Here is a 26,929-nt window from a genome sequence, read left to right on the forward strand (position 1 = left end):
TAGTGCTTAGCAAGGAATCTCCTCTGCTAACCCCCACACTATTCTTTGTTTGGAAAGGAGTTTCCTTTTGTTAGATCTCTATTTACAGAATATGAGGGAGAGGAGTTTCAATTCAGAGACGTGTTTGCTGAAATGTGGCCTTACAGGTGCACATGAATAGAGGTACTAAAGGGTCCCTAAAACCTTGAATGTGCCAATAAAAACATTTTGTGACTTAAAACTGAAGTCAGCTATCACTAGAACAGAAGTCTTCAAGTGTGGCCTCCGCTATAACTTCACTGCTTGCATCTGTTGTGAGAGAGGCTGAAGGTTGTTGCTCTAGAATATATACTTGAAAAAAAGTATAATCTAATGCAAGTTTTACTTATTGTTCCCTTTCTATGCATGGTTATTTCTTTGAATACGATAATGAGCAACAAGATGCTATCACTGCTTCATGAGGAAGACCCCATCAGATTTGAAATGCTAGACCCTCACATCAGAAAACAGCAGGACAAAATGACAGACTGGGTCCACAATTGGAAAGATAGAGCTTGTTCACCTTCGAAAGAACAGGACAAGCTGCACATATAGCGGAAAAGGACTTCGGGATTAGGGCGCAAATCTCGGACCCATCTGTAACATGCAGCCAAAGACTTGCTGGGGATGAACAGTGTAACAGTATGTGAATGGTGGAATTTGGAGCAAGTGTAGAATAATTCAAAGGATTCTGCCACTGATCTAGCAAAACACCAGTGTAAATACAAACTGAAGTTCACATGAAAGTGGGATTATTATTTTTTTTTTAATTGTTTATAAAATCATGACAGCAATTCAAGTCCATTATAGCTTTCCTTTACCACTTACCTGAGGAGGTAGTTCTGCTGTTATAAAAGATCTTTGAGCAAATCATGTTAGGGAGCAGCAAAAAGAAAACATTTGGTGAAGCCCTTTTAAATTGAGGATTATAAAGCCCCAGATTTCTGATGCTAAAACACATGACTATGAAGGTAGCAGGTAAGACTAGCTGGAAGGAAATAACCTGAAGGATATACTACACTGAAGAGCAGAGGATTCATAGAAAGGATCAGCCAACAGCTAGGAAAGACAGGTGCTGGGTTTCTGAAGCAGGTTGCCACTTGATTCTGCACTAGCCAGAGTAACTAAGTAGATAAAAATGCAGCAGATACCCGCTAAGGCAAGGTAATATAGACTAGAGCAGGCAATAAATGAATGGCAGTGTTAAGAATCTGCCGTACAGAGTCCTATATGTCACTGCTACTAATACTATTTGGAGTAGGCAGGGTAACACTGCCGCCAGGCCGTCTGCAATTCCTGCAATTTACAGAACACCTTGGGACCTTGGATACTGGCAGGACTTTTTAGGGCATGGTCATACAGAACTCGCGTTCACAAGGGATGATACTTACCCTTTAAAGGCAAAAACTGAACTGAACTGTAATAAAACCATTTTTTGAAAGCAAACGTGACTTCTCCTACAAACCAGAATGATGATGTCAACCTGGCAAGTGTAGGATGTCTGCTTAGGTGTAATTAGGCTGTCTAAGAAAAAGAAATATGTGGGTGTTGTGTTACTGATAATATCCCTAGGAGATACATACATTTGTAAAATAGTGTAGATGATATGGCAGCAGTCTTTTCGGGCTTTACTGCAATGTAATTATGGTCACTCTCCCAGGAAGGTGTACTGCTGCTCTCAGCCCCTGGCTCACTGGCTCCTTCTGGTTCAACTTTTGGGATTGTAACCAGGGCTTTCTTTGCTACGGTGTCTTTTTTCTCCGATACTGGTTCCATCGGGGATGTTGGTAGTTTGGCTGGTGCCTGCAGCAGAGGAAAAAATGCATATTATGCCATTTTATCACTTACCTGCCCTATATTTATGCCTGACAAAATGCAATGTTAATCATACTAGGAATCACAGCAAGTTAGTCATTCTGCAGTTAAGAAAACACATGGTCTGCATACTTACTGCCTTAACAGTCGGGGGTGCCTTATGAATGGGATACTAAATTATGTTGCATATAAAGCATAAGCTACACAAGAATCATGGACTAAAATTAACATGAGAACATTAATAACGTTAACAAAATGAAAGGCAAAATAAAGCAAGTGTTGCAGCAATAAAAAAAAAAAAAATATTGAATTACTCGATCTGGTCTGTGACGTTCTTCCTAGCATAAGAAAATATAGTGTGAATGCAAATTTCCATAAAGAAAATATGCCCAAAATGAAAAATGGAAAACAAACACAATTACTACTACATTTTCAATAAACAGAGCTTGGGATACCCATAAACAATGTATGTCTCTATAAAATGACACTGCATAAAACAGCACATATAAAACACTGCTTTATCTAAAACCATTTTTATAAAAATGTACTTTTCCAGTAGTATGCAGCAATGGATAATCCGAATAGAAAATTGCCGTTTTCAGTACTAAGGTTGCCCATACACAGATTTAAACTATAGTCCTTTAGACTGATTCAGCAGCTTATCTGCCCTCAGACAGGCTTCCCTGATTGATATCTGGTCAAAAATCATCCAGATCTCGATCAGTCGGATTGATGGCTTTTTGTATCCCCTTCATTGTTAAAAGAAAAAAAAAAAAAAACTCACAAATATCAAGGATAGACAAATACAGTTGCTATAATAAAGGCTTCTACTAAAATGTATCACTGCTAATTTTTAACATGATCTAGTCATAAACCAGAAATGATACCAGCCTAAAATAAACCCATAAACTGACAAAATAGCAATGCAATGTGAAATGACCCTCTCACCTGGGGCTTGGGCAAGATTCTCTTCTCTGTTTTTACCTTGATCTTCTCTTTTGGCTTGATTTCTTTGGCCACATTAAGAGATTTCATTGTGGCTGCTGCGTGTTTCAGAATGCAGTCATGACTACAGTAGACGGAATCTGGAAGCGCAAGGTTTGAACAGCCAGGGCCAATGCATCTGGCCACTTCAGAGGACTCAGATACTTCAGAAGGTCCAGATGAGGCTGGAGGTTCAGAGACTGCAGTGGATTCGGACACCTAAAGAATCAAGTTGAATGTAGGCATCAGCGTCTATACCACAAAATGGCAATACAACAGAAAGTCTAGAATTGTAATGTCCAGCTTAGTCAGAACAATAAAGGCTAGCGCTGACAAATAATATATTAAGAATAACCACTTCATGCAAAATGCAGCACCCAATTTTACTAAGAAAATGCAGTGATTCGGTGAGACTGCTCATGCAACAAACTCCACTGAAGGGAGAAATATATTATCCCATAAGAACCAATGCACTGTTGGTTGAGATGGTTATTTAAATGAGCCCAGCAGAATCAGCATATTTTATACTCACTACACAAATTATAGACTGAAGAGGTCCTCTTCTTTACAGAGGCAGGTATGGGATCCATTATCTGGAAACCCTTTACCCAGAAAGAAACGAATTACATAAAGGCGGTCTACCATAGACTCAATTATAATAAAATAATCCAAATGATTAAAAATGACTTCCTTTTCCTCTAGAATAATAAAACAGTAGCTTGCACTTGACACAAAGTACAACTAACTATAATTAACCCTTATTGGAAGCAATCCCAGCCTATTGTGTTTATTTAATATTTACAGGATTTTCTAGTAGACTGAGGGTATGGAGATCCAAATTATGGAAAGATCCATTATCCAGTAAACCCCAGGTCTTGGGCATTCTGGATGGGTCAGATACCTGTACAAACTTTGCTCTAATTGCTTAGATAAGAACAACATTGTAGATGTTTATGTTGTGAAAACTGGGGGAATATATTCTGTAAACATTTTAGAAGCCAGTAACTTGTAAGAAGTGCCCACTCTACATTGAATATAATTGTATTGTTATACCGCAGACCATAAGTTTATGGCAAAACATGCAAGACTGCTTGGGCCAATTTCCAATTCATTGCACTGGAAAGGAGATATGGGAATATTACAGATAAATTAGTAGAGGTTTAAAAGCAGACACCACTATACACCAGCCTATAAACAATGAACTGCTAATATTCACTGTAAACAAGGTTTGGGGAATGGGAGATAGTGTTTTGGCTTCACACAAAAAGTGTTAAAGTGCGTACAGTAGTTACAACTAGATTAATGGTGTAAATTCCTGTATGTACAAATGGCTAGGACAGAGTACAACCTTGTTTTATATATTTTCGACAGGGAATCACAATGTAAATGAGAAAGCTCAACAGATCCATCTGTTTGGAAACAGCAGAAATGTAAAAAAAACAAAAAAAAAAAAAACTTACAGGATGAAATATCTTCAATTTCCTTTTCCCACTGTAATGTGCTGCTTTTTTCTCAATTCTTCCTTTTATGCCCTGATCATCCGAAAGCTCCACAGTTTCAATACTTATGTCACTATTATACTGGGGAGGATCCTCTTTGTGATCACTGTCAGTTGCGCTCTCAGCATGTGTCTGCAGGATGGTGCAGTTGGGACAGATATAATCCTCTCCGTTTCTTTCCAACAGTCGCCCACGAGCCTCAGGGATCCCTACACAGTCTCCATGAAACCACTCTTCACATCTGTCACAGCAAATCATAAACCTACAGCAAAAAGGGGGGGGGGAGATTTAAAACATTCATGCTATAAATAATGCAGCGTCTCTTTGTGCGTGCTAATATGGGGCCATTATTGATATTGACAATACTTTCCAGGGCATAACACTATTTTGGGAAATAAACAAATGGCAGGTAAAGCTTATTCAGTAGAGAGGCTGGAAAACAAGATTTTTGATACTCACCGTTAAATCTGTTCCGCTGTAGTCGATAGGGGGACACAAGGGACCTTAGGGTTCAAGCTCCATCCTCCAGGAGGCAGGACACTTATCAATTATTCAAAAAGTAGTGTGTCTGGATAGCTAACTTAACCCCACACACTTACATATTCCCTTCAGTTTCTACCAAAGATACTGCTATATTAACCAAAACGAATAACCAATGGCAGAACGAAAAGTAGCAGTATTCCCACTTAGACCAACGTGGTCATCAATTCCTGAATAGGGCGGGAAGCTCTGTTTCCCTATCGACTACAGAGAAACAGATTGAACGGTGAGTATCAAAAATCTTGTTTTCTCTGTCGTCTCAGGGGGCCACAGGGACCTTAGGGGACTTAAACCAGCCCAGACAAAACTGGTGGGAATTGAGGAATCTAAATAAATGATGTGACACTTTTACTGCACCACTGAGTGCAGCACTTTATGGCCAAACGCCGCCTCGGTTAAGGAATATGTGTCGATGTTGTAGAATTTTGAGAATGTATGAACCGTGGACCAGGTCGCTGCTCTGCAGATCTGCTCAACGGAAGCAATGTTGCGCCATGCCCAGGATGCTCCGACTGCTCTTGTTGAGTGAGCTCAAACATTCAGTGATGGAGTCTTACCCTTGGACAAGCATGCTTGTTGAATTGTTTCTTTTATCCATCTTGCAATGGTTGCTTTTGAAGCTGCCTAACCTTTTTCTAGGTCCCAGTTGGGAGCAGGAACAGAGATTTAGAATGTCAAAATGGTTTTGATCTTTCTATATACCATCCGAGTGCTCTGACTACATCCAACTTGTGTAGTTTCAGGGCATAAGGTCGGTACTATGATTTCCTGGTTGACATGAAACTGGGATACTACCTTTGGTCAGAAGGATGGCAATGTTCGTAGGACAGCCTTGTCTTTGTGGAAGATTAGGAACGGTTCATCACATGACAATGCACTCAGCTCGGACACTCTACTTGTTGAAGATATAGCCACTAAAAATACCACTTTCTTGGTCCGTACTGACTCTGAGATGGATCCCATGGGCTCAAATGGTGGATCAAGTAGCGCCTTGAGGACTAGGTTTAAGCCCCACCCTGGTACTGGCGAACGAAATGGGGGTTTTATGTGTTGAACTCCCTGCATGAATGTTCGTATGGACTTATCTAATGCCAGTCTTGCTTGAAATAGAACTGATAGGGCAGAGATTTGTACCTTGAGAGAGCTGAACTTTAGATTTAAAAGTCCCCTCTGAAGGAAGGAAAGAATCCTAGGGATATTGAGTTCTCAAATGGGAAGCCCTCTTCACTGCACCATTTGTGGTATGAATGCCATATCCTGTGGTACGATCTGGAAGAAGTCGCTTTACGGGCCTTCAGCATGGTAGAAATGACCTCATTGCATCTGTTCCTACTGCTGCGGGGTCCCGACCGTGGGCAAAGTACTTGGGTACTTTGTGATGGTTTTTGGATGCCATAAGGACTTCCACTCAGTGCAGTATTTGTTGAGCTTCTGCTAGAGCCGACTTGCTGCGGGTTCTATGCCACTGTTGTGGAATTGTCGCTCTGTATTCGTACTGGCTTTGTCCGACGCTCGAGAGACAGTTTTAAAGCTTTCAATTCCAGTATGTTTATTGAAAATTTGCTTCTTCTGGGGACCATAGTCCTTGTGCGGATAGGTTGGACCATGTCGCTCCCCATCCCCGTAGACTGGCATCCGTGGCTATGACATTCCAGTCTGGTGTTGCCCATGACTGCCCCTTGTATAAATTGCAGGGTTTCAACCACCAAAGGAGAGAGTGCCTTGTCGTTTGGGACAGGGAGAAGGTTCAGGATAGTGGTCCCCCTTTCCAGACAGCAAGTATGTTCGCCTATAGTGGGCGTAGGTGCATCTGTGTGAATGATATTGCCTCGATGGTGCATGGATCGTAATCTTTTGACGGTGCAGTAGCCGTCTGACTTGGTCTCAGTCTGCTCTGTTTGTCGTACGGGAGAGTCACCAGTTGGGTGATTGTGTTGAATTCCAGCCCCAGGAATGTCATCTGGTGACTGGGTTGGATTTGGACCAATTCAATGTCCATCCGAAGCTCTGGAGCATAGAGATCGCTAGGGTGAGATTTTCTTTCCCTTTCTCTGCTGTTCTGGCTTTTATGAGCAGGTCGTTTAGATAGGGAGTAATTGATATCCCCTGTAATCACAGTGTCGCTGCCGAAACTGCAATCAGTTTGGTGAAAACTCGGGGTGCTGTGGATAACCCGACCGGTAGCTCTACAAACTGGTAGTGTTTGTTGGCAAAGGCAAACCCGGAGAAAGCAGTGGTGCGGTGGCCAGATCGGGACAGGTAGACATGCATCTTGTATGTCCAGTGACATCAATAGTTGTCCTTGTTCCATTCCCCTGATCACTGAACGTAGGGTTTCCATTTTGAATCTGGTCGACCGGACACATTTTTTGAGAAGCTTGAGGCCTAGAACTGGTCTGAATGATTCGTCCTTCTTCGGGACTATGAATAGGTTTGAGTATAACCCAGAGAATCTCTTGAGAGGGAACTGGTACTATGACTCCTGCCCGCTACATGCTGGTGATGCAGGCTAGGAAGGCATGTGCCTTGGAGATGGAGGGAACTCTGGACATGAAAAATTTGTTGGGAGGGGGTGCGAAGAAAACTATGTGATACCCTTCCGATAAAATCTCTTTGACCCAGGCATCTGAAGAGTGTCTGGTCCATGCCTCCTGCAGTAACTTTCCCCCTATTTGTTCACTTGATTCCGGAGGGGATGGCCAGTCAGGCCGTTGACGATTTGTGGGCTTGCTGTTGGTCTTGTTAGTCTTCCATGTTGCTCGTCCCGATCACTTGGTTTGGATCTGAAGTGAGACCTTTGCGGTGAATTGTTTCTTCGAGGAAACAGTTCGATTTGGCCACGAAAAAACCTTCCTCGTCTGGGGGTAGAGGTTGTTCTACTTTTAGATTATGGTAGGGATGTGTTCTTTCCTGTCGCCTGGGAAATTATCTTTTCCTATTCTTCTCCAAACAATCGCTGCCCCTTGAATGGGAGTGATGTCAGCGACTTCTTTGAACTGAGGTCTGCCGACCAGCTTTTGAGCCACAAAATCAGTCTAGCTGCTATTGACAGCGCCGAGGTCCTGGCTGTAGTTTGGGAAGCATCTAAGGTGGCATCGCATAAATATGCTGATGTGTCCACAATGGAAAGAATAGATTTAATGAGTTCGGATCTAGGTACCCCCTCCAGTACACCTTTGAGAAGGGCCTCAGCCCATGCTTGTATGGCTCTGGAGACCCACGCCGAAGCCAATAGTGGTTGCAACGCTGCCCCAGAGGCAAACTAAATAGCTCTCAGTGTACCTTCTATCCGTCTATCTGCTGGATCTTTGAATGCTGCTGCATCAGTAACTGGCAGGGTAGTGGATTTAGATAAGAGATACTGGTGCATCTACTGTTGGAGGGTTTGACCATTTGTCTACCAGTTCCTGCGGGAATGGATAAGACTTAGAGAATTTCTTAGTGGCTTGAAACTTTCGTTCTGGAAAATTTCAGGGTAGTCAATTGGTCATGTGCAGGGAAACAGGCTGCAGATTTGTGTTGCCGCTTGAAGAGGCCCGTGGCCTGATTCTTCTCCTCTTGATGTGTGATATTGAGTACATCTAGCACCCCCTTGATAATGCCATCAATGTCATGTTGTGCATCTTTTTCCTTGCGGTCAGGCTGGGTATCTTCCTCTTCTGAAGATGTGTTGGGGGGGGGGGAGGGTGCCCGTTCCGACTGGGAAGAATTCTGGTCTGCTGATGAGTCATCAGATCTATGTGAAATGGTATCATTCTTGGGGCTTGCAGCTCTTTTGCACTTGCCGGTTTGCTTATGGCTGAGCTTGGAAAGTGCTTTGAACAAATTGTCAGCAATGGCTGGAAGTCCCTGCAGGGAAGCTAGTGATTGTGAAAGGTGTATAGCCCAAAGTGGTGCTTGAGCGTCTTGTGTGGCGCTTCCCCCTGTGTCTTGTGAGATGCCTTGTGACTCTGAATTCCCTGCCTGAGGGTGGCTATGTAGAGTGGGTGGAAGTACTTCCCGGTCACTCAGAGCAGGTTCTGCACAGCGGCTCAACCTGGTTCCCAGGAAATTTGTGCAGGCAAAATATGAAGCCTGTGCCTCTGCTTGGGCTTTTACCTCCGCCCTACGGAATATACCCCCTGCCTTACCTTCTGCCATCGAGTATAGTAGGTACTGTGGGTTAGATAGGCGTGTGGGATATGGCTGCTGTCCTCTATATTCCCCCTATTAATGAGCTGGTTAGGCTTCACCAGAGGTTTTTTGCTATGCCGAGGAGGTCTGATGTCCCCTTGCAAGCTGTTGGATGCGCGCTGGGAATGAGGGAGGCGCAGTATTTTTGCGCTTGTGTGATACAAAATGGCACCTGTGTTGGCGCGCTTGTATAGGCGTTTGCCCTCACTTAAAATGGTGCCGTGAACGTGTGCGCCCTCTTCCCTGTGGCCGCGCAAACTCACTCTGCTCCAGTGTGTTAGTGGCAAGGAGTGTCGTGTCAGCCGCAGAGTAAGTGAGGCCATTTTTCCTGGGCATCGGTGTTCCCACCAGGGGAAGGGCTGGAGGGGGGAAAAAGTGAAGAGAGGAAGCAGCCCTGCCATCACGGAACCCTGAGCTGGTATCCGCAGGCCCCTTAAAGGAGGTTGAGGGTGTAGTTGGGGGAGGCAAAGACCCTGGCTTACCTGTCAGGGCCTCGTGTTCCTCCTCGTCGTCCACCGGTCAGACCCTCTGTCCCTAGAGGAACAGGTTTGTCTGCGGGGTTCCTTCAGCTTGTTTTAAACCGAGTGATTAAGCCCCCCCCGGGAAAATCCCTCGTAGTAGGTCACTCCTCTAGGATGCTAGGGTTACTCCTGCTCCTAGAGTTGCCTGCTGTCTATTCTGTGTTAAACTCTGACAAAATACTCTATCAGAGCATTGTCCATCCTCCTGGTAGCAGGACACTTAAAAAAACTGAAGGGAATATGTAAGTGTGTGGGGTTAAACTGGCTATCCAGCTTAACACCACATATATGATATGATATGAGAAGTGTCCTGCCTCCTGGAGATTAACCCCTGAGGTCCCTATGTCCCCCTGAGACGACAGAGAAAACACACTACGGCTGGCTGACTTTGCAGATGGACACGTAAGTCTAGAGATTTATCTTCTGGAGAAACAGATATCTATCCATCTATATATATGGTAATGTGGTTTAAAGGAGAAGGAAAGGCTAAAATGAAGTAAGCTTTATCAGAAAGGTCTATATAAATAAACCAGTAAACACTCAAAGTAATGCTGCTCTGAGTCCTCTGTCAAAAGAAACACGGCATTTCTTTCCTTCTATTGTGTACACATGGGCTTCTGTATCAGACTTCCTGTTTTCAGCATAAACCTCCAGGGCAGGGCTTGAGCATGCTCGGTTTGCTCCTCTCTCCCTCCTGTAATCTGAGCTCAGAGCTGTAAGTAAGCAGGGAGAGACTCAGACAGGAAGTGATGTCACACCCAGTTTATATGGCAGCTTCTATCCTAAACAAACAGAGTGTCTAGAGCTGTTTAATCAGGTATGGTAAAGCATTCTGCAGAATTTTTGTTGGCAATAAACTGTCTTGGAGCTTTCCTTCTCCTTTAAAGGACAATGAAAGTTAAACCAAAGAAGTAGCTAGAAATGTTGTACATTATGTTCTGAGCTTCTGTACCAGCCAAATCCCAGTAAAGATCTGTATTTCCAAACATGCCCCAGTAGCTCCCCATCTTCTTTTCTGCCAATTCACTGCACATGCTCTGTGCTGAGGTCACTTACTGAGCTTAGGGACCCACTCACAATATACAGTACACATAGAATAGAAATGTCACAATATAAGGCTGATTTGGAATTAATACAGATAATTACTACATGGAAGCACATAAACCAGTGCAACTAGCATCAGAATTTAATAATCAGCACTGTAGCATCAGCTTAAATTACAGAGCAACCCCATTTTCTGCTTGATAATTTGCGACGACCCCTAAGCTTAGCTTCTCAACAGTTGCTCAGAGCTCACTGAGCATGTGCGTGTCGCAGACACTTTGCAAGATGGTGACTCCCTGTGACAGGTTTAAAGTTCTGAACCATTGCTGCTATTGACAAGTTGAAACTTTAGACTAGTGCATAACGTTTTTAGCCATTCATTTTTACATTTTACTTCTACTTTAAAAATGTACCTGCACCAGAAGATGTCTCACACTCACCAATATCGTAAAATATATCAGAACCCTACCTGTTGTTATGCCTTTGTCGACATATACAGTAAAGTGCATTTGGATCGTAGATTTCGGTCTCCGATCGGGTTTTAGGTGATATGCTGGTTTCCTCCGGTTTTTGCTCTTCTGAAAGTGGGGGGCTTTCAGGTTCCTGCTTTACTGGGGACCAGGGTGTTGGCTGCTGAAGTAAGGCGGCACGGTTAGCACTCCTAGTGCGCACTGTGCATTCTCCAGTACTGCTAGCTTCACTTTTTGGTGTGTTAAGAGCCTGTGTTGGAAGACTTGCCACGTCTGAATGATCTGAGCGCTTGCTCCGCAGTCTATTTTGCAGTTCTTTTAATGTCATGCCATCACTATCAGAGCTATCATCTTCTTCCTTTTTAATTTCTGTCTTACAAGTCAATTCATTCTTGTACTTCGAATCTGAACACTGGTTGTCACCCTTTGCATCAGGGGTGCTCTCAACACTTCCTTCAGAGGCAGTTTCTGCGTCGGTTACTGGGCATGATCGGTCACTTGAATCTTCCAGTGGGGCACTTTTTCTCCCTCTATTCCTCCTCACTGTCGTAAGGAACTCTTCTACCCTCTCTGTACGTTTTGGCTGCCGCCCACTGCGCCTAAGAGAAGGGCCTGCTTGGTGGATGGATTCAAAACCCTCCATATCCACATCAGAGGTACCTTCACGTTTAGCAATTGTGGTCTTACGGAAACTCCAAGTTTTCTTAAATTCTTTACTTGTAGGTTTAATTGCTTTCAGGGAGTCGTCATGTATCTGGTCTCCATCAAAAAGGGAGGCTAATATGGAGAAAAGGCACAATCAAATTAAATAATATTGTCACAGGTGACTCTCTCAAACATGAAGCCAGTCAGTAAGCTTTAAAAATACGTTAGTATCTTCTAGTTACTGAAGTCAGCACAAGGCTGTTTATCACCACACACAGCTCAATAAAATGCTAACAATGTTGGGAAAATTTGGTCAAAAGCAAATGACAAATTCAGCCTAGAAATTGTAGTCAACTGGCATCCAGTCTTACCACACAAGTCTGAAGGCTAAAAGTCTGGGCTGTGAAAATTAACTGTTTTTAGAGCGTGAGCTAATCTACAGGTGGTGTGCTCCATTACTCTGTCCCTTTCAATCAATCAGTTGGCAACAGGACCGAACAAACACGTACAATTTGGCTATGGATGCAAGGCACACACACAATACATACTGGCCAGTAAAAAAAGGTGAAATAAAAGTGCGCTATACATCATAGGTTCTTCCAAATAAAATCATCCATGCGCCAAAATAAGGCAGTGCCCCATCACCCACTTCATACAGAATGCACAGATTTATGTTGTGTAAGCTTAAAGTAGATATGAAAGCACAGTAACCATTATAGGTCCCTAAAGGTGGCCATACACGGGCCGATAAAACTGCCAACAGACCGAGTCGGCAGCTTATTGGCCCGTGTATGGGGGCCCCCGACCGAGATCTGGCCGAAAGTCGGCCAGATCTCGATCGGATGGGATTAAAAATCCCGTCGGATCGCGGCCGCATCTGTTCGTTGATGCGGTCCCGCGATCCGACCGCCCGTTTGGCGAACGCTAGGATCCGATCGTTGGGCCCTAGGGCCCACGATCGGATCAGCCCGATATTGCCCACCTCAAGGTGGGCATATCGGAGGGAGATCCGCTCGTTTGGCGACATCGCCAAACGAGCGGATCTATCCGTGTATGGCCACCTTTAGAGAGGCCCCCCTCCTAAACGACACCACCCACACGCTGAAATATGGCCCTACTCCTCTTAACAAATAAGCACAGCTGGGTTAGCAGCTGCCATGTCTTGATTTTTGTCCTTTGTGATGACCACCAACCAGGAACATGGGCAGTTGAAAAACACGAGCAGTTGAAATCAGGAGCCAATCGGCTTTAAGTACAGCTTGTAAATTCATTATGTCCTCTGAGGAAGGTCAGCAAATGTGACTGAAATATTGTACTTTCAACAAAAACATTTGTCTTGTTGCACACACCTTTCTCATGGGGCTATTGCAGAAAACAAATCAGTTTCTCAGATCAATAGAGAACGGAAAAACCTTTTGGTGAAAAGAAAAATCCTTAGCATTCCATTCTATCCTATAGCTGTATTTAGAATCAGGCTCATGGACATGCAAAGAAACAATAACCTTGGGCTGCACAGAAGTGTTGCAAAGGTCTATTGTTGACGCTATTTTAAGCTGCTTTTTTACATTCAAAATAGTGTATGGGTTCAAAAAAAATTTGACCAGCACCCAACCCATCTGATGTCACAGAGCTGCCAAGAAGAAGAAGAAGATGGCACAGGAAAGTCACAGGCGGGGAGAGCAGAAGATCTCAACCCACACACAGTATGTACAGGTATCGGGCCATCCCACACATCACTAAAGCAAAAGCTTATCTGTGTGTAGAAACCCAGGGATAATTTAGCTATAGATTTAATTTAGCCAATATGTGTGTATAAACCCAGGGCTAATTTAGCAATAGATCTCCAATGAAAGCAACTCGATCTGTTCTCAAGCAGAACTTTAGCCTTTTCCTTTTTGATCCCAACCTAATATATGTAAACAAAAAATTGTTGTTTGCAAATGAAGTGCTGGGTCCTTTCCCCCCCCCCCCCCCCCGAAAATAAACCTAAACAGCACCAAACTGCAACTGCAAACATTCTGCCGTTTGCTCATCCTTATTAAAGGGTTTGTTCACCTTTCAAAAATGTTTTTTCAGTAGGGTTGCCAACCATTCTGGAAAACAATACTGGCCTTCCTATATATTTATCTTTTTTCCCTATTAATAACATTGGGATCAACCATAATTTTTTTCTGGCCAGGTGGCAACCCTATTTCTCAGTTCATTTGTTTACAGATTGTTCATCAGAAATAAAGACTTTTTTTCAATTACTTTCCATCTTTCCAAAATCTAAGTAGTGTCTGGTGGTTGAGTCTGGCAGCTCAGTAATTCAGGTGCAGACTCTAAACTGCTACAATTTTGCAACATTTAGTGGATATATTTTTAGTATTAGCAACTATTTTATCAATTCCAACAGCTGCCTTTAAAGGGGTTGTTCACCTTAGAGATAACTTTAGTATGATGTAGAGAGTGATATTCTGACTATTTGCAATTTGTTTTCATTTTTTATTATTGAAGGTTTTTGAGTTATTTAGCTTTTTATTCAGCAGTGCTTCAATTTGTATCTTAACCAGTCTGGAAACTAGGGTCCAAATTAGCCTAGCAACCATGCATTCATTTGAATGAGAGACTGAAAAATATGGATAGAAGAGGATCAGTAATTCAAAGTAACAATAATAAATTTGTTGCTTTACAGAACATGTTTTAAAAAAAAAAGGGAGACAGCGACGCCCATTTGAAAGCTGCAAAGAGTCCGAACAAAAAGGCAAATAACTATAAAATAGATAAATAATGAAAACCAATTGAAAAGTTGCTTAGAATTGGCCGTTCTATAATATAATAAAAGTTACCTTAAAAGTGAACCACCCCTTTAATGAAACCCATAGATTCTGTTCAGCAGGGACAAAGATAATAAACTGTATGAATTTAGAACAGTTTACACAGGGTCGACAAGGTGAACACTTCAATATTAGAAGAAAGGTAACACAGAAAATAGAATAAATTGTAATTAGAAAAAGTCAATTTTTTGTTTATCTGAAATCATCTGGACTGAAAAAAGTGTTGGAAGAGTGAACTACCGCTAACTTGCTACTTGGTGGAGTAACTATGAAAATAGTTCTATAATGAAGAGTTACATAAACTACAGCCTACCAGGAGAACTGCTCTCCATGATCTCAAGGTTGGTCTCAGACTCATATGTCACAGAGGATTGAGTCCTTGCAACTTCATCCATTATAGGGTTGCTTTTGCTCCTGCACTGCAACGCTGAAAATAAATATGCAGTGTATTGTAGTAAGTGCACCCGTAGCTATGCCTTACACAGCAAGCATTAAGCCACAGAGAAAGCAACTGTAGGGTCATTGCTTTTGGAACAATCAGCTAAGCAGTGCTGCTGTGGGTTGAGAAGAACCAGCTGTTATTTTGGCCAGCAGGCATTCACACGGCACTAACAAGTGTTTGGTAGTGATGGGTCTCCGATTATTTATTTTTACATTTTTAGAAGTCTTTACTCAGCCTGGCCAAATGGCACCTATGGGACAGTTTGAATATAGATCTAGAAGCAAACATGCCCCTTGATACAAATAATCAGAAAAACATGATCTGACTTATAAATGTACAGTATGTGTTCTTTCCATCCCACTGTAAGTGCACATATGGGGGGGGGGAAGAAAGAAAAGTGCAAATCTGGCAACAGGCAAGGGGTAAGCACAAAACAAGAATGTGGAAAGCCAAACGAAGGGATGATAACACTTAAGGGAACAGCTCAGAGTAAAAATAAAAACTGGGCAAATAGATAGGCTGTGCACAATAAAAAATGTTTCTAATATAGTAAGTTAAAAGAAGAAAGCAAATTAGCATAACCGCTCCAACTCACCGAATATGTAGTGAAAACGAGCCCGGCGGCTTGTAGACAAGTTAGCGGGTGCTGGAGTCCTTTGGCATCCCACAATATGGAAGATAGGAAGAAACGGTTCCGCACGCCGATTTAAAACATCAAAATCTTTATTCACCCATAATTTAATAAGAAGAAGACACGTTGTACGTGCTGCTTGACGTGTTTCGGGCGGAAGCGCCCTTAATCATAATGATTAAGGGTGCTTCCGCCCGAAACGAGCCAAGCAGCGCGTACGTGTCTTCTTTTTAAATTATGGACGAATAAAAGTTCTGATGTTTAGATAGGAGTGCGGAACCGTTTCTTCCTATCTTCAATATAGTAAGTTAGCCAAAAATTTAAATTGTAAAGGCTGGAGTGACCTGATGTCTAACATAATAGCCAGAACACTTCTTCCTGCTTTTCAGCTCTCTAACTCTGAGTTAGTCAGTGACTTTAAGGGGGACCAAATGGGACATAACTTGAGTAAGTTTACAATTGATCCTCAGCATGCAGCTTAGATTCACAAGCAAGTCATTGATTGGTTACTGACTGGTAACAAATTTGTGTAAACCAAGAGAACTGAAAAGCAGGAAGTAGTGTTCTGGCTATTATGTTAGTCATCCAGTCACTCCAGCCTCTATACATTACATTTTTTGGCTAACTTACTATACTAGAAACATTTTTTATTTTGCACAGCCTGTCTATTTACCCAGTTTTTATTTTTACACTGAAAAATTCCTTTAAGATGGGACTTTCCAGGTACACAGAAGCTGCTCATGCTGGGGGTAAAGCCACAATAAAAGTCTTGCAGAATGGGCTACAAACAGCAATAGGATAGCAATGAAAAAAAAAAATGCAGGAGCTCTACAAAGCCAAAGAAACGTATACAGAAGCTGAAACGGCCAATTTACCTATGAAGGATGCAGGTATTGGGTGCAATCCGTGGTGCAGATCTAAATGAAGATTAATTTGGTGTAGGGATACAAGATGCTCAGCATATCAGACAAAGCTCATGCTGGCAAGTTGGGAAGATCTGCCAATTACATGCTTCTGTGAATCCAGCACAGACTAACAGCACCCATAGGGGTGTGATCCTAGAAATAAAAAAAGACAACATTGCTTAATGATTTGTGAAAATCCATATTGCTTATGGGAACTATGCATACAAACAGTAAATTGTTGCCTGAGGAGCTAGAATTTTAAAACTAGGACCTTATATATCAGTTTACATTTCAATGTCATACTAAAAAATTCTACTTCATACAGTAAGCTCACTGTATAATCGGAGTGGGTAGGAGTAAACACAAGGAAATTGGCATGTTACCTGTTGCATCTTAAGGCAAAGGGAAATGATTTAGAGATGGGCTGTTTCTACTACCAAACTGAAAATACTTTGGAGCAGGCACTCGAATCAAAGTAAAACTATTTATTGTGTCAACAGCCTTATGTGTTTCAGGTTACAAACACTTAGTCATATGCTATCTAGACGGAGCTATACACCGGATATTAAAACAAATGTGCACCAATCAAAAAGACACATCAATTAACCAATAATCCAATCACCAGGCTCACGATAGAAACCAATCCCTCTGAAATTCAGCTTTTGATAAATGTGACTCCCCAAATTTGTTTACAGAAAGATCTCCTCAATAATAATAGCATTGTGTATAACAAGCCACACCATCCCACATACAATAAAGCTTACAGACAGAAGCACTACTCGCAGCCTTTATTAAAGGAAAACCACGGCTATACTTAAACAGATTGGCTGATGTGAGCTAACATGTATGTGTGCGCTTGCTTTGTTTGTGTGCACCGTGAATCATATGATCCCAGGGGATGGTACTTGGAACTTCAAATGCCAATTTTCTTTTTAGGATTACTGAAAATGCACATACTGCTTATTTAGCTGAAACAAGGTTTTACATATTTATGCTATATTTTTAAAGACCTATATTATAGTTTTCCTTTAGCAAGGTGCTGCTGCAGGATATTTTACCCAAGCATGTCTAGTACATGGCCTTAAACACTGCCAATGTAACAAGGAGGAAGAATGAATCTGCAAAATAAGTATTCTACAAAGGTACCTACTATTTTACTCTAAAATATCTATCCCAGTGATCCACAACCAGTGGCTGCAGGCAACAGGTTGCAGGTTCTTATTTTTGAAATCAAGGCTTGGAGGAAAGTTTTGGTTGCATAAAAACCATGTGTATAGCCTCTCAAAGCCTCTTGAAGACTGCCAGTCCAAATGGCCAATCATAGCATTTATTTTGTGCATCCAGGAACATTTTTTATGCTTACGCTGCTCCCCAACTCTCTACATCTGAATGTGGCTCACGGGTAAAAGAAAAAAAGTTTGGTGACCAGTAATCTATACTTAACCAAAGGGGGCTCCAATCTCAAAATCCCATATAGCTGCTGAGTCCACAGCGTCCCCACTGCAAAGACCAAAGGAAAAAGACGGCACTCCAGTAACCTGCAAAATTCATACACTTTACGCGTTTTGGGAATCAATCCCTTAATCATAAGCAAAACGTGTACCAATTTTGCAATTACTGCAACAAACCTGCCTTCCTTTACCGGAGTGCTCCATCCACAGCGTCCCCACTGCATACCACATTCAAGACCAAAGGAAAAAGACAGCAATCCTGTAAAGGAAGGCAGGTTTATTGCAGTAACCTGCAAAATTCATTCACTTTGCTCATTTCGGGAATCAATCCCTTAATCATAAGCATGCTTATGATTAAGGGATTGATTCCCGAAACATGTAAAGTGTACAAATTTTGCAGGTTACTGCAATAAAACTGCCTTCCTTTATCAGAGTGCTGTCTTTTTCCTTTGACAAGTGATCTATCTTGTGCTACTTTTACCAATACCCCCCCAAAAAAATCACATTGAATGCCTCATTACTGGACTATTTCAAAAGCAGATCTTGCAAATGGTACAAGGTTGCACCCGTAGGCAACATATGGACTCCAGAAGCTGCACTTTGGCTCTCAGATTTACCCATAAGCTGTATTTTCCAGCCTCTGTTCTTAACCAATTATCACTAGTGGTGCTGCTTTTGCCTTGCTAGTCAGAGCAAGGTCTTCATGGACTGTGGTGGTCAAAGCCGATGCTACCTGTACTTACAAAAAACTGGATAGTATTTCATAGAATGTTCATATTTCAGGCTATTAATACGAGAGAAGCCGCAAATTCAGTCCATGCAAACTGCACCATTTGCTGTTCACAGCTACAACAATGTCCTTTTAACATGGACCGAGCATCATTAATTTTCAGTGAAAATCAGTCAGTGGGGATCCTTCATCTGGTGGCAAATAACTAGGTGCGGGCACACACTACCAATAGAGGAAGCTGCTTAGCCAAAAAGACTACCCGCTGAAAGGCAACCAAATAACTACTGCCAATATGAACATAGATGGTCCACAAAAAAAAGCTAATCCTGAATTCATACCGGTCTATAAGCTCACAAGATAATCTTTTTGAGCTGATCAATTCACACTGCAAAAACCGAGCATGAGTAGTAAACAGTTATTATATGGTTAGCAGATATGGAAATACATCGGCCTGTATATCATGTCATGGGGTTTTAATTAAAAATAAAACAAGAATATCTAACACTATAATGTACTTTGAGAAACAGAATACAACTAAATCACCAACCAGTTTGAAAACATCCAAAAAGGATAAGAATAAAAGCATACCATGCACTGGAAACTTGCATCTCATTCCATGTAAATGCTTTCCTTGTTAAATTCCATGTAATATATAAGATACAGTAAAACGTCACTCATTTTACACCATTTTTTGTGGCCCCACCAACTTATAATGCATTACCCTGATTTTACGCCATTCTTTTCTAGTCCCTTGAAAAATGTAAAATGGGGGTTCAGCTGGAATTATTTTGCTAAATAATCCAGCAATATATTTCATTACACATTTAACAACTACACTATTTATAGGAACAATCAAAAAGGATTAGTACAATGGTTATTTTATTACATATATTAGAGATATAGAATTTACAAGAGCAAAAAAAAAATCTATACAGCATAAGGTCATTAAGGCAATGACACTGATTGAAGCCTGTGTGCTAGCTGCAAAATTAAACTATGTCAACACTTGAGAAAAAACAGGTCTGTTAAAGGAAATAAAATACTGAAATATCATGACATATCTAAATATGCAATACAAATAGTAAGCATTAATGGCTCAAAGATAGAGAGATAGATAGAGAGATAGATAGAGAGAGAGATAGATAGAGAGAGAGATAGATAGATAGAGAGATAGATAGAGAGAGAGATAGATAGATAGATAGAGAGAGAGATAGATAGATAGATAGAGAGAGAGATAGATAGAGAGATAGATAGAGAGATAGATAGAGAGATAGATAGAGAGATAGATAGAGAGATGTGTTTCAGGGGACCAGGAAAAAAATATGTAAAATCCGGGAAAATGTAAACTCTTCAAGTATTGAAAGGATATAAGCACAGGTGTCAGTTTTACTTTTGACATACAATATTTACTGTGTTAATAACAGTGTCAATGTTACACTATGGGGGGGCATGTGCAAGACTCTTGGTCAGTCACATACACAACCCAAAGCAATAAAACCAAATCCTAATTTGCATATGCATCTTATTGGTGGGAAGGGGAAAACTTTTCTTATTTCCTTGTTTTGTGACAAAAAGTCACGTGATTTACCTCCCGCCGCTAATTTGCATATGCAAATTAAGATTCGGTGTGTAATATTTACACACACCCAAATTCAGTAACTATGGATTCAGATGTTTCCAATCCCGATAAAAGCCTGTGTTCACTTACGGGCATAAAAATTTACATTAGTAATGTAGATGCACCAGGCCCGGACTGGTTATCTGTCCGTTCGGGCAAATGCCCGAGGGGCCGTTCTGTCCTGTGTTGAAGTGGGCCGCAGCATATGCAGCGCTGCAATTGTCTACTAATTAGCTTATCTTTCAAAAGAATGCCTGCCGTCTGCTTCACATATATACGGCAAGCATTTTAGGACAGAATGAGGAGGGAGGGCTGAGGAGGGAGACCTAAGGGCTGAGCCAGGAGACTGCAAGAAGATTTATGGGCAGTCCGGAGTTCAAAATGTTGCCTCTTCTGATACGTAAGTATGCTGCAGGGCCATTGGGAGGGATACAATGATTCAGAATTCAAGCTTTTTTTTTTTTTTTTTTCAAAGAAGGGAGGGCTGTGAGAACTGTTGCCCTAACCTTGCCACTGAAACATAAATCTTTTCACCCAGAGCAACAATGTGATCTTCTCCTTCCTCAGTTCTGTCTAAAATGTAACTTCTTTGAACAGCATCCGGTATGAGTGTGCAGCATGAGGGAGGATTGGCCTGCATGGGCTCCTTAAATTCTTCTCATGCCCTGTATTAGGAGAAACTCTTACCAACTGCTGTTTAAAGAAGTTTCAGGGAGCTAAGGCAAAAGCTTTCACAGAGCTGAGGCAGGAGAAATCCCATTGCTACTATGTGAAAGATTTTTGTTTCCATGGGCAAATACAATCTGTCATTCAGTCAGCATATGGGTCAGTACACATTAACACTCCATTTACAGACAGAAAAGGATACAGATATATTGCACGGTTGGCTTTATTTAATTTTTTAATAAGGATAAATGCAAAACGAGAGAATAACAGTTTAAGCCTTATAGTAAAAACCCTCTATGACAGGCGCTGCTAGCTGAAGAACAGGAGGAGGTAAAGCAATATGTATAACGTAAAGAAATGCTGCAAAAAAGAATGGAGACTAATAGATAGCGGAGGTGCAAGACATGGATCTGTAAGAAAATAAAATTGAAAGAAAAGCAAAGCATAGGACAAAAATATAAGGTTAGTAGTATCCCACAGCCACAGTCCCTTTCCAGAGACTATTATCCCACTGTTATTATAGGCACCATCTCTTCCTACTATACCTGCTATCCCACAGTCACACTCCCTTCCCATAGACTATTATCCCACTGTTACTATAGGCATCATCTCTCCCTACTATACCTGCTATCCCACAGTCACACTCCCTTCCCTGAGACTATTAACCACTGTTACTTTAGGCACCATCTCTCACTACTATACCTACTATCGCACAGTCTCTTTGCTATTCACAGTCCATGAAAGCACTCACAGCGGACGCCATCCAGCGTGTATCAAAACATTATTTATTGGTGCATGGTGTATTGTTGCGTTTCGGCTCACCTGGAGCCGTCGTCAGGATGTATACATACATACACACACACACGTGCATAAGTAAAAGACTAGCATGCATTTATGTGTGGGCAGCTTTGAGGTTTTTTTTTTTTTTTTTTTGGCAGGGCTGCATTTTACTCTCAGTCCGGCCCTGGTCTGCACCATATCTTCACAAATAGAATGTTCTTACAGGAAAGGGTTGCTATAGTACCGCAAACACCGAAGTGAATAAGAGGGCCCGATTCAGTTTACTGCACACTGTAGGGCTCTATAGCCGAACGTCACATTAAATAGGTGAAATGTACCCTCACAAAATCTTATGAAAAATATATTTCCACGAAAAAAATATCCCATTGGCTTATGCTTGACCTGTTATATATTATATATGAGAGATATATATATATATATATATATATATATATATATATATATATATATATATATATATATATATATATATATATATATATATATATATGATATATATATATATATATATATATATATATATATATATATATATATATGATATATATATATATATATAGATATATGATATAGATATATAAAATATATACAAAGAAAAATGGGCCTGGTGCACACAGAGCACTGGTCTCTGCCCAGGTGCTGGAACAAAGAATTGTACAATCAATGAAGGAAAAGTCCGCACTCATGGGTCTTGTGTAGAGCTACTTTGTGTTTATTCGACCTTTCGGCTGATAAACGCGAGCCGTTCTTCCTGAGAACACTAAGTAGCTTTTAGTTTTTCTACACAAGACCCATGAGTGCGGACTTTTCCTTCATTGATATTAAATATATTGATAATGGGTTGAGTGCAGAGGACTCTTGTATTTGACTATATGTATTTTGTGGTCACAGCCTGATTGCAAACAAGGGAAAGTTGTGCTCACCACTATTTTTTAAAACCATTAGGCGGGGGTGCAATGAGGCTGTGACCACAAAATACATATAGTCAAATACAAGAGTCCTCTGCACTCAACCCATTATCAATATATTTAAGACAGCGACATTTTGTGCATACTGCTACTAAAAAATGCCTTACCCTTTAAACAAAACAGATTGTTTGTCCATATATTGCAATATATTTAAGCTGGCCAACTACGTCACTGTCATCCCATATCTGGCCAGTCCTATGCTCAATTTTATCTGATTCATTAAGAATTCTATTGCTTCATTATACATTTTACAAAGGGACTAGGTATTACCTGCAACTTAACTTGCTGCTTTCAAAGTAAAATGTATAATGAAGCAATAGAATTCTTAATGAATCAGATAAAATTGAGCATAGGACTGGCCAGATATGGGATGACTTTGACGTAGTTGGCCAGCTTAAATATATTGCAATATATGGACAAACAATCCGTGTTTTGTTTAAAGGGTAAGGCATTTTTTAGTAGCAGTATGCACAAAATGTCGCTGTCTTAAATATATTGATAATGGGTTGAGTGCAGAGGACTCTTGTATTTGACTATATATATATATATATATATATATATATATATATATATATATATATATATATATATATATATATATATATATATATATATATATATATATATATATATATATATATATATATATATATATATATTTTTTTTTTTGCAAGAAGAGCGACACTCACAGGGTTTTCTTTGCAGATAAAAATATGTTTATTCCACTCAACGTTACGATCCCCCACAGGGATCTTCGTCAGGAGATTACAAAACAAAACCTATATCTATGTATGTATGTATGTATGTATGTATGTATGTATATATATATATGTATATCTATCTATCTCTATCTCTCTCTATCTACAGTGGTGTGAAAAACTATTTGCTCCCTTCCTGATTTCTTATTCTTTTGCATGTTTGTCACACAAAATGTTTCTGATCATCAAACACATTTAACTATTAATCAAAGATTAGTCAAAGATAACACAAGTAAACACAAAATGCAGTTTTTAAATGAGGGTTTTTATTATTTAGGGAGAAAAGAAATCCAAACCTGTGTGAAAAAGTAATTGCCCCCTGAACCTAATAACTGGTTGGGCCACCCTTAGCAGCAATAACTGCAATCAAGCGTTTGCGATAACTTGCAACGAGTCTTTTACAGCGCTCTGGAGGAATTTTGGCCCACTCATATTTGCAGAATTGTTGTAATTCAGCTTTATTTGAGGGTTTTCTAGCATGAACCGCCTTTTTAAGGTCATGCCACAACATCTCAATAGGATTCAGGTCAGGACTTTGACTAGGCCACTCCAAAGTCTTCATTTTGTTTTTCTTCAGCCATTCAGAGATGGATTTGCTGGTGTGTTTTGGCTCATTGTCCTGCTGCAGCACCCAAGATCGCTTCAGCTTGAGTTGACGAACAGATGGCCGGACATTCTCCTTCAGGATTTTTTGGTAGACAGTAGAATTCATGGTTCCATCTATCACAGCAAGTCTTCCAGGTCCTGAAGCAGCAAAACAACCCCAGACCATCACACTACCACCACCATATTTTACTGTTGGTATGATGTTCTTTTTCTGAAATGCTGTGTTACTTTTACGCCAGATGTAACGGGACGCGCACCTTCCAAAAAGTTCAACTTTTGTCTCGTCGGTCCACAAGGTATTGTCCCAAAAGTCTTGGCAATCATTGAGATGTTTTTTAGCAAAATTGAGACGAGCCTTAATGTTCTTTTTGCTTAAAAGTGGTTTGCGCCTTGGAAATCTGCCATGCAGGCCGTTTTTGCCCAGTCTCTTTCTTATGGTGGAGTCGTGAACACTGACCTTAATTGAGGCAAGTGAGGCCTGCAGTTCTTTAGATGTTGTCCTGGGGTCTTTTGTGGCCTCTCGGATGAGTTGTCTCTGCGCTCTTGGGGTCATTTTGGTCGGCCGGCCACTCCTGGGAAGGTTCACCACTGTTCCATGTTTTTGCCATTTGTGGATAATGGCTCTCACTGTGGTTCGCTGGAGTCCCAAAGCTTTAGAAATGGCTTTATAACCTTTGAAATTGAACTCAGGTGTGATAAACCACAGTTAAGTTATTTTTTAAAAAGGGGGGCAATCACTTTTTCACACAGGCCCATGTAGATTTGGAGTTTTTTTTCTCCCTTAATAACGTAAACCTTCATTTAAAAACTGCATTTTGTGTTCAATTATGTTATCTTTGACTAATAGTTAACGGTTTTTGATGAGCATAAACATTTAAGTGTGACAAACATGCAAAAGAATAAGAAATCAGGAAGGGGGCAAATAGTTTTTCACACCACTGTATCTGTATCTCTCTCTCTCTCTCTCTCTCTCTCTCTCTCTCTCTCTCTCTCGAACCATTGTGAGAAGTTCTGATAGGTCACCTATTGCAATTCAATTTTTTAAGTACATGTTTTATGGAATTACAAGAATGGACATTCATATACAAAGGTATTTATGTGAATTAAGTGGGCAATGTCACTTTGTACCTCACTACTTCACTTATTATGATGTCTGGGGTTGTGCCCCAAAATGCTACTTTTTTCACTAAATTGCAATTGCCACATTGTGATGCGGTGGCTGGTTTATTGCCAAAAAGATTCCTCACTTCATTCTGAACACTGGTGGGGGAGTCAGAGTTACCTTGTTCCTTTAAGACTAATGGCAGCCTCTGCATTCTCAAAAAGAAAGACTTACACTCGCACACCCTGGCCGTCCAGACTTCAGCGACTCCCAGGTGCTCGATGCTAGAGGGAATGGGCAACCTCAGAAACAACGTAGGAACAAGACACACCGGCACAGCATGGGTGAGTTCAGCAGGTTAAACCTTGCTCGTTTATTGCGGATGCAACGTTTCGGGGCGTGACCCCTTTCTCAAGCATGCTTGAGGATGCTTGAGAAAGGGGTCACGCCCCGAAACGTTGCATCCGCAATAAACGAGCAAGGTTTAACCTGCTGAACTCACCCATGCTGTGCCGGTGTGTCTTGTTCCAGCCTCTGCATTCTCCTCACTAGGGGGAAGAAATAATGTAGAGAACGCCAATACCAGCCATGACTGTTGACAGCAACTTATTGGTAAGATGCATTAGGCTAAAGCATTGACACTAGCTGGCTGGAGATGTAGTCCCTGTAATGTGGCACACGCTGATGAACATGCTGCAAATCCTCCAACACAGTGTAACACGGAATTCCTTTGTATAACACACTGGAATGTTGTCTGCTGCAGCTGACTGAACACCCACTTCTACACCACATCACACAATGCAACAAAACTTTGGCCTGGAGCCAGACACCAGTAACAAAGGGCAAACTAACCCTCTGCTGAAGCTCATGTGTGAAGCTTTACACTGGATTCATGGGAGGGCCTAATAAGGAGTAGTGCTACAATCTGGGCCTGCAGTGCATGCTGGGAGTCTGGGAAAGCATCAGCTGCCAGAGAGACTAAGCGTGAGAGTCAGCGCCCCCTGATTAGGGTGGGACTTGTGTATAACACACAAACAGCACGTGACAGGTGCCAATACATCGCCCCCAGGCTGAATACGGTCCTCAGAGAAGAGGTTAGAGAACTGGAGTAGGAGCTGACAGAGGAATACACATTCCAGGGCTGGTTCCACATATATTTGGGAAACTCAATAACTACGCTTCCTCGTCTCGGGGGGGGGGGCATTCTCTTCCTTGTAATCGTAACTTGCCCCCTCTCCCATCCCCACCAGTCCCAGCCTTCCCTCCTTATCTGCCCCAACTATAAAGTCTCCTCACCCAGTTACCCCTCCAAGCAAATTCCCGACATGCAACCTGTTAATCCAATCCCAGCCGCTTACCTCCCCTCAACCCAGAAACCAGCAGGCACCCTCGGTCTCCCTCACCCCTATCCCGGATATTCTCCTGTTCCATGGCCCGTACCACCCTGCCCTCACTGCTAGTCGCCGGGACTCGCTCACCTCACCATCCGTCTCCCTCTCCACCATTCGCTACCGACCGCAGGGTCTCTAAAGCTCTCTTGCAGGGGCAATGGCTGCCGCTCGTACGCGCATACACAAGCTCTTGTTTTACGCATGCGCGAATGCCCGTCCAATTTTGCTCAAGTCGCAGGCTCCGCCCAATTTCCAATAGGTCCTACAGAATAGACTCAATCCTGCGCTTACTCCATCATATTGTTTTTAGAGCTGTCAAAATGGCCGCTGTTTTA

The 26,929-nt window shown here is 41.5% G+C and overlaps 1 protein-coding gene across 1 annotated transcript; it reads right to left on the reverse strand.

The window, feature by feature from the left end:
* Positions 1 to 776: 776 nt before the first annotated feature.
* Positions 777 to 26,724, reverse strand: dido1.S (death inducer-obliterator 1 S homeolog). The gene is given in 5 exon segments (NM_001089962.2): positions 777 to 1,821; positions 2,782 to 3,036; positions 4,278 to 4,578; positions 11,064 to 11,841; positions 26,682 to 26,724. Coding segments are annotated over 4 exon segments (1,479 nt in total). The 5' UTR covers positions 11,708 to 11,841; positions 26,682 to 26,724; the 3' UTR covers positions 777 to 1,542.
* Between the last annotated feature and the right edge of the window lie 205 nt (positions 26,725 to 26,929).

Source organism: Xenopus laevis, chromosome 9_10S (genome assembly GCF_017654675.1).
Source record: "Xenopus laevis strain J_2021 chromosome 9_10S, Xenopus_laevis_v10.1, whole genome shotgun sequence".
In the NCBI taxonomy this organism is placed as follows: Eukaryota; Metazoa; Chordata; class Amphibia; order Anura; family Pipidae; genus Xenopus; species Xenopus laevis.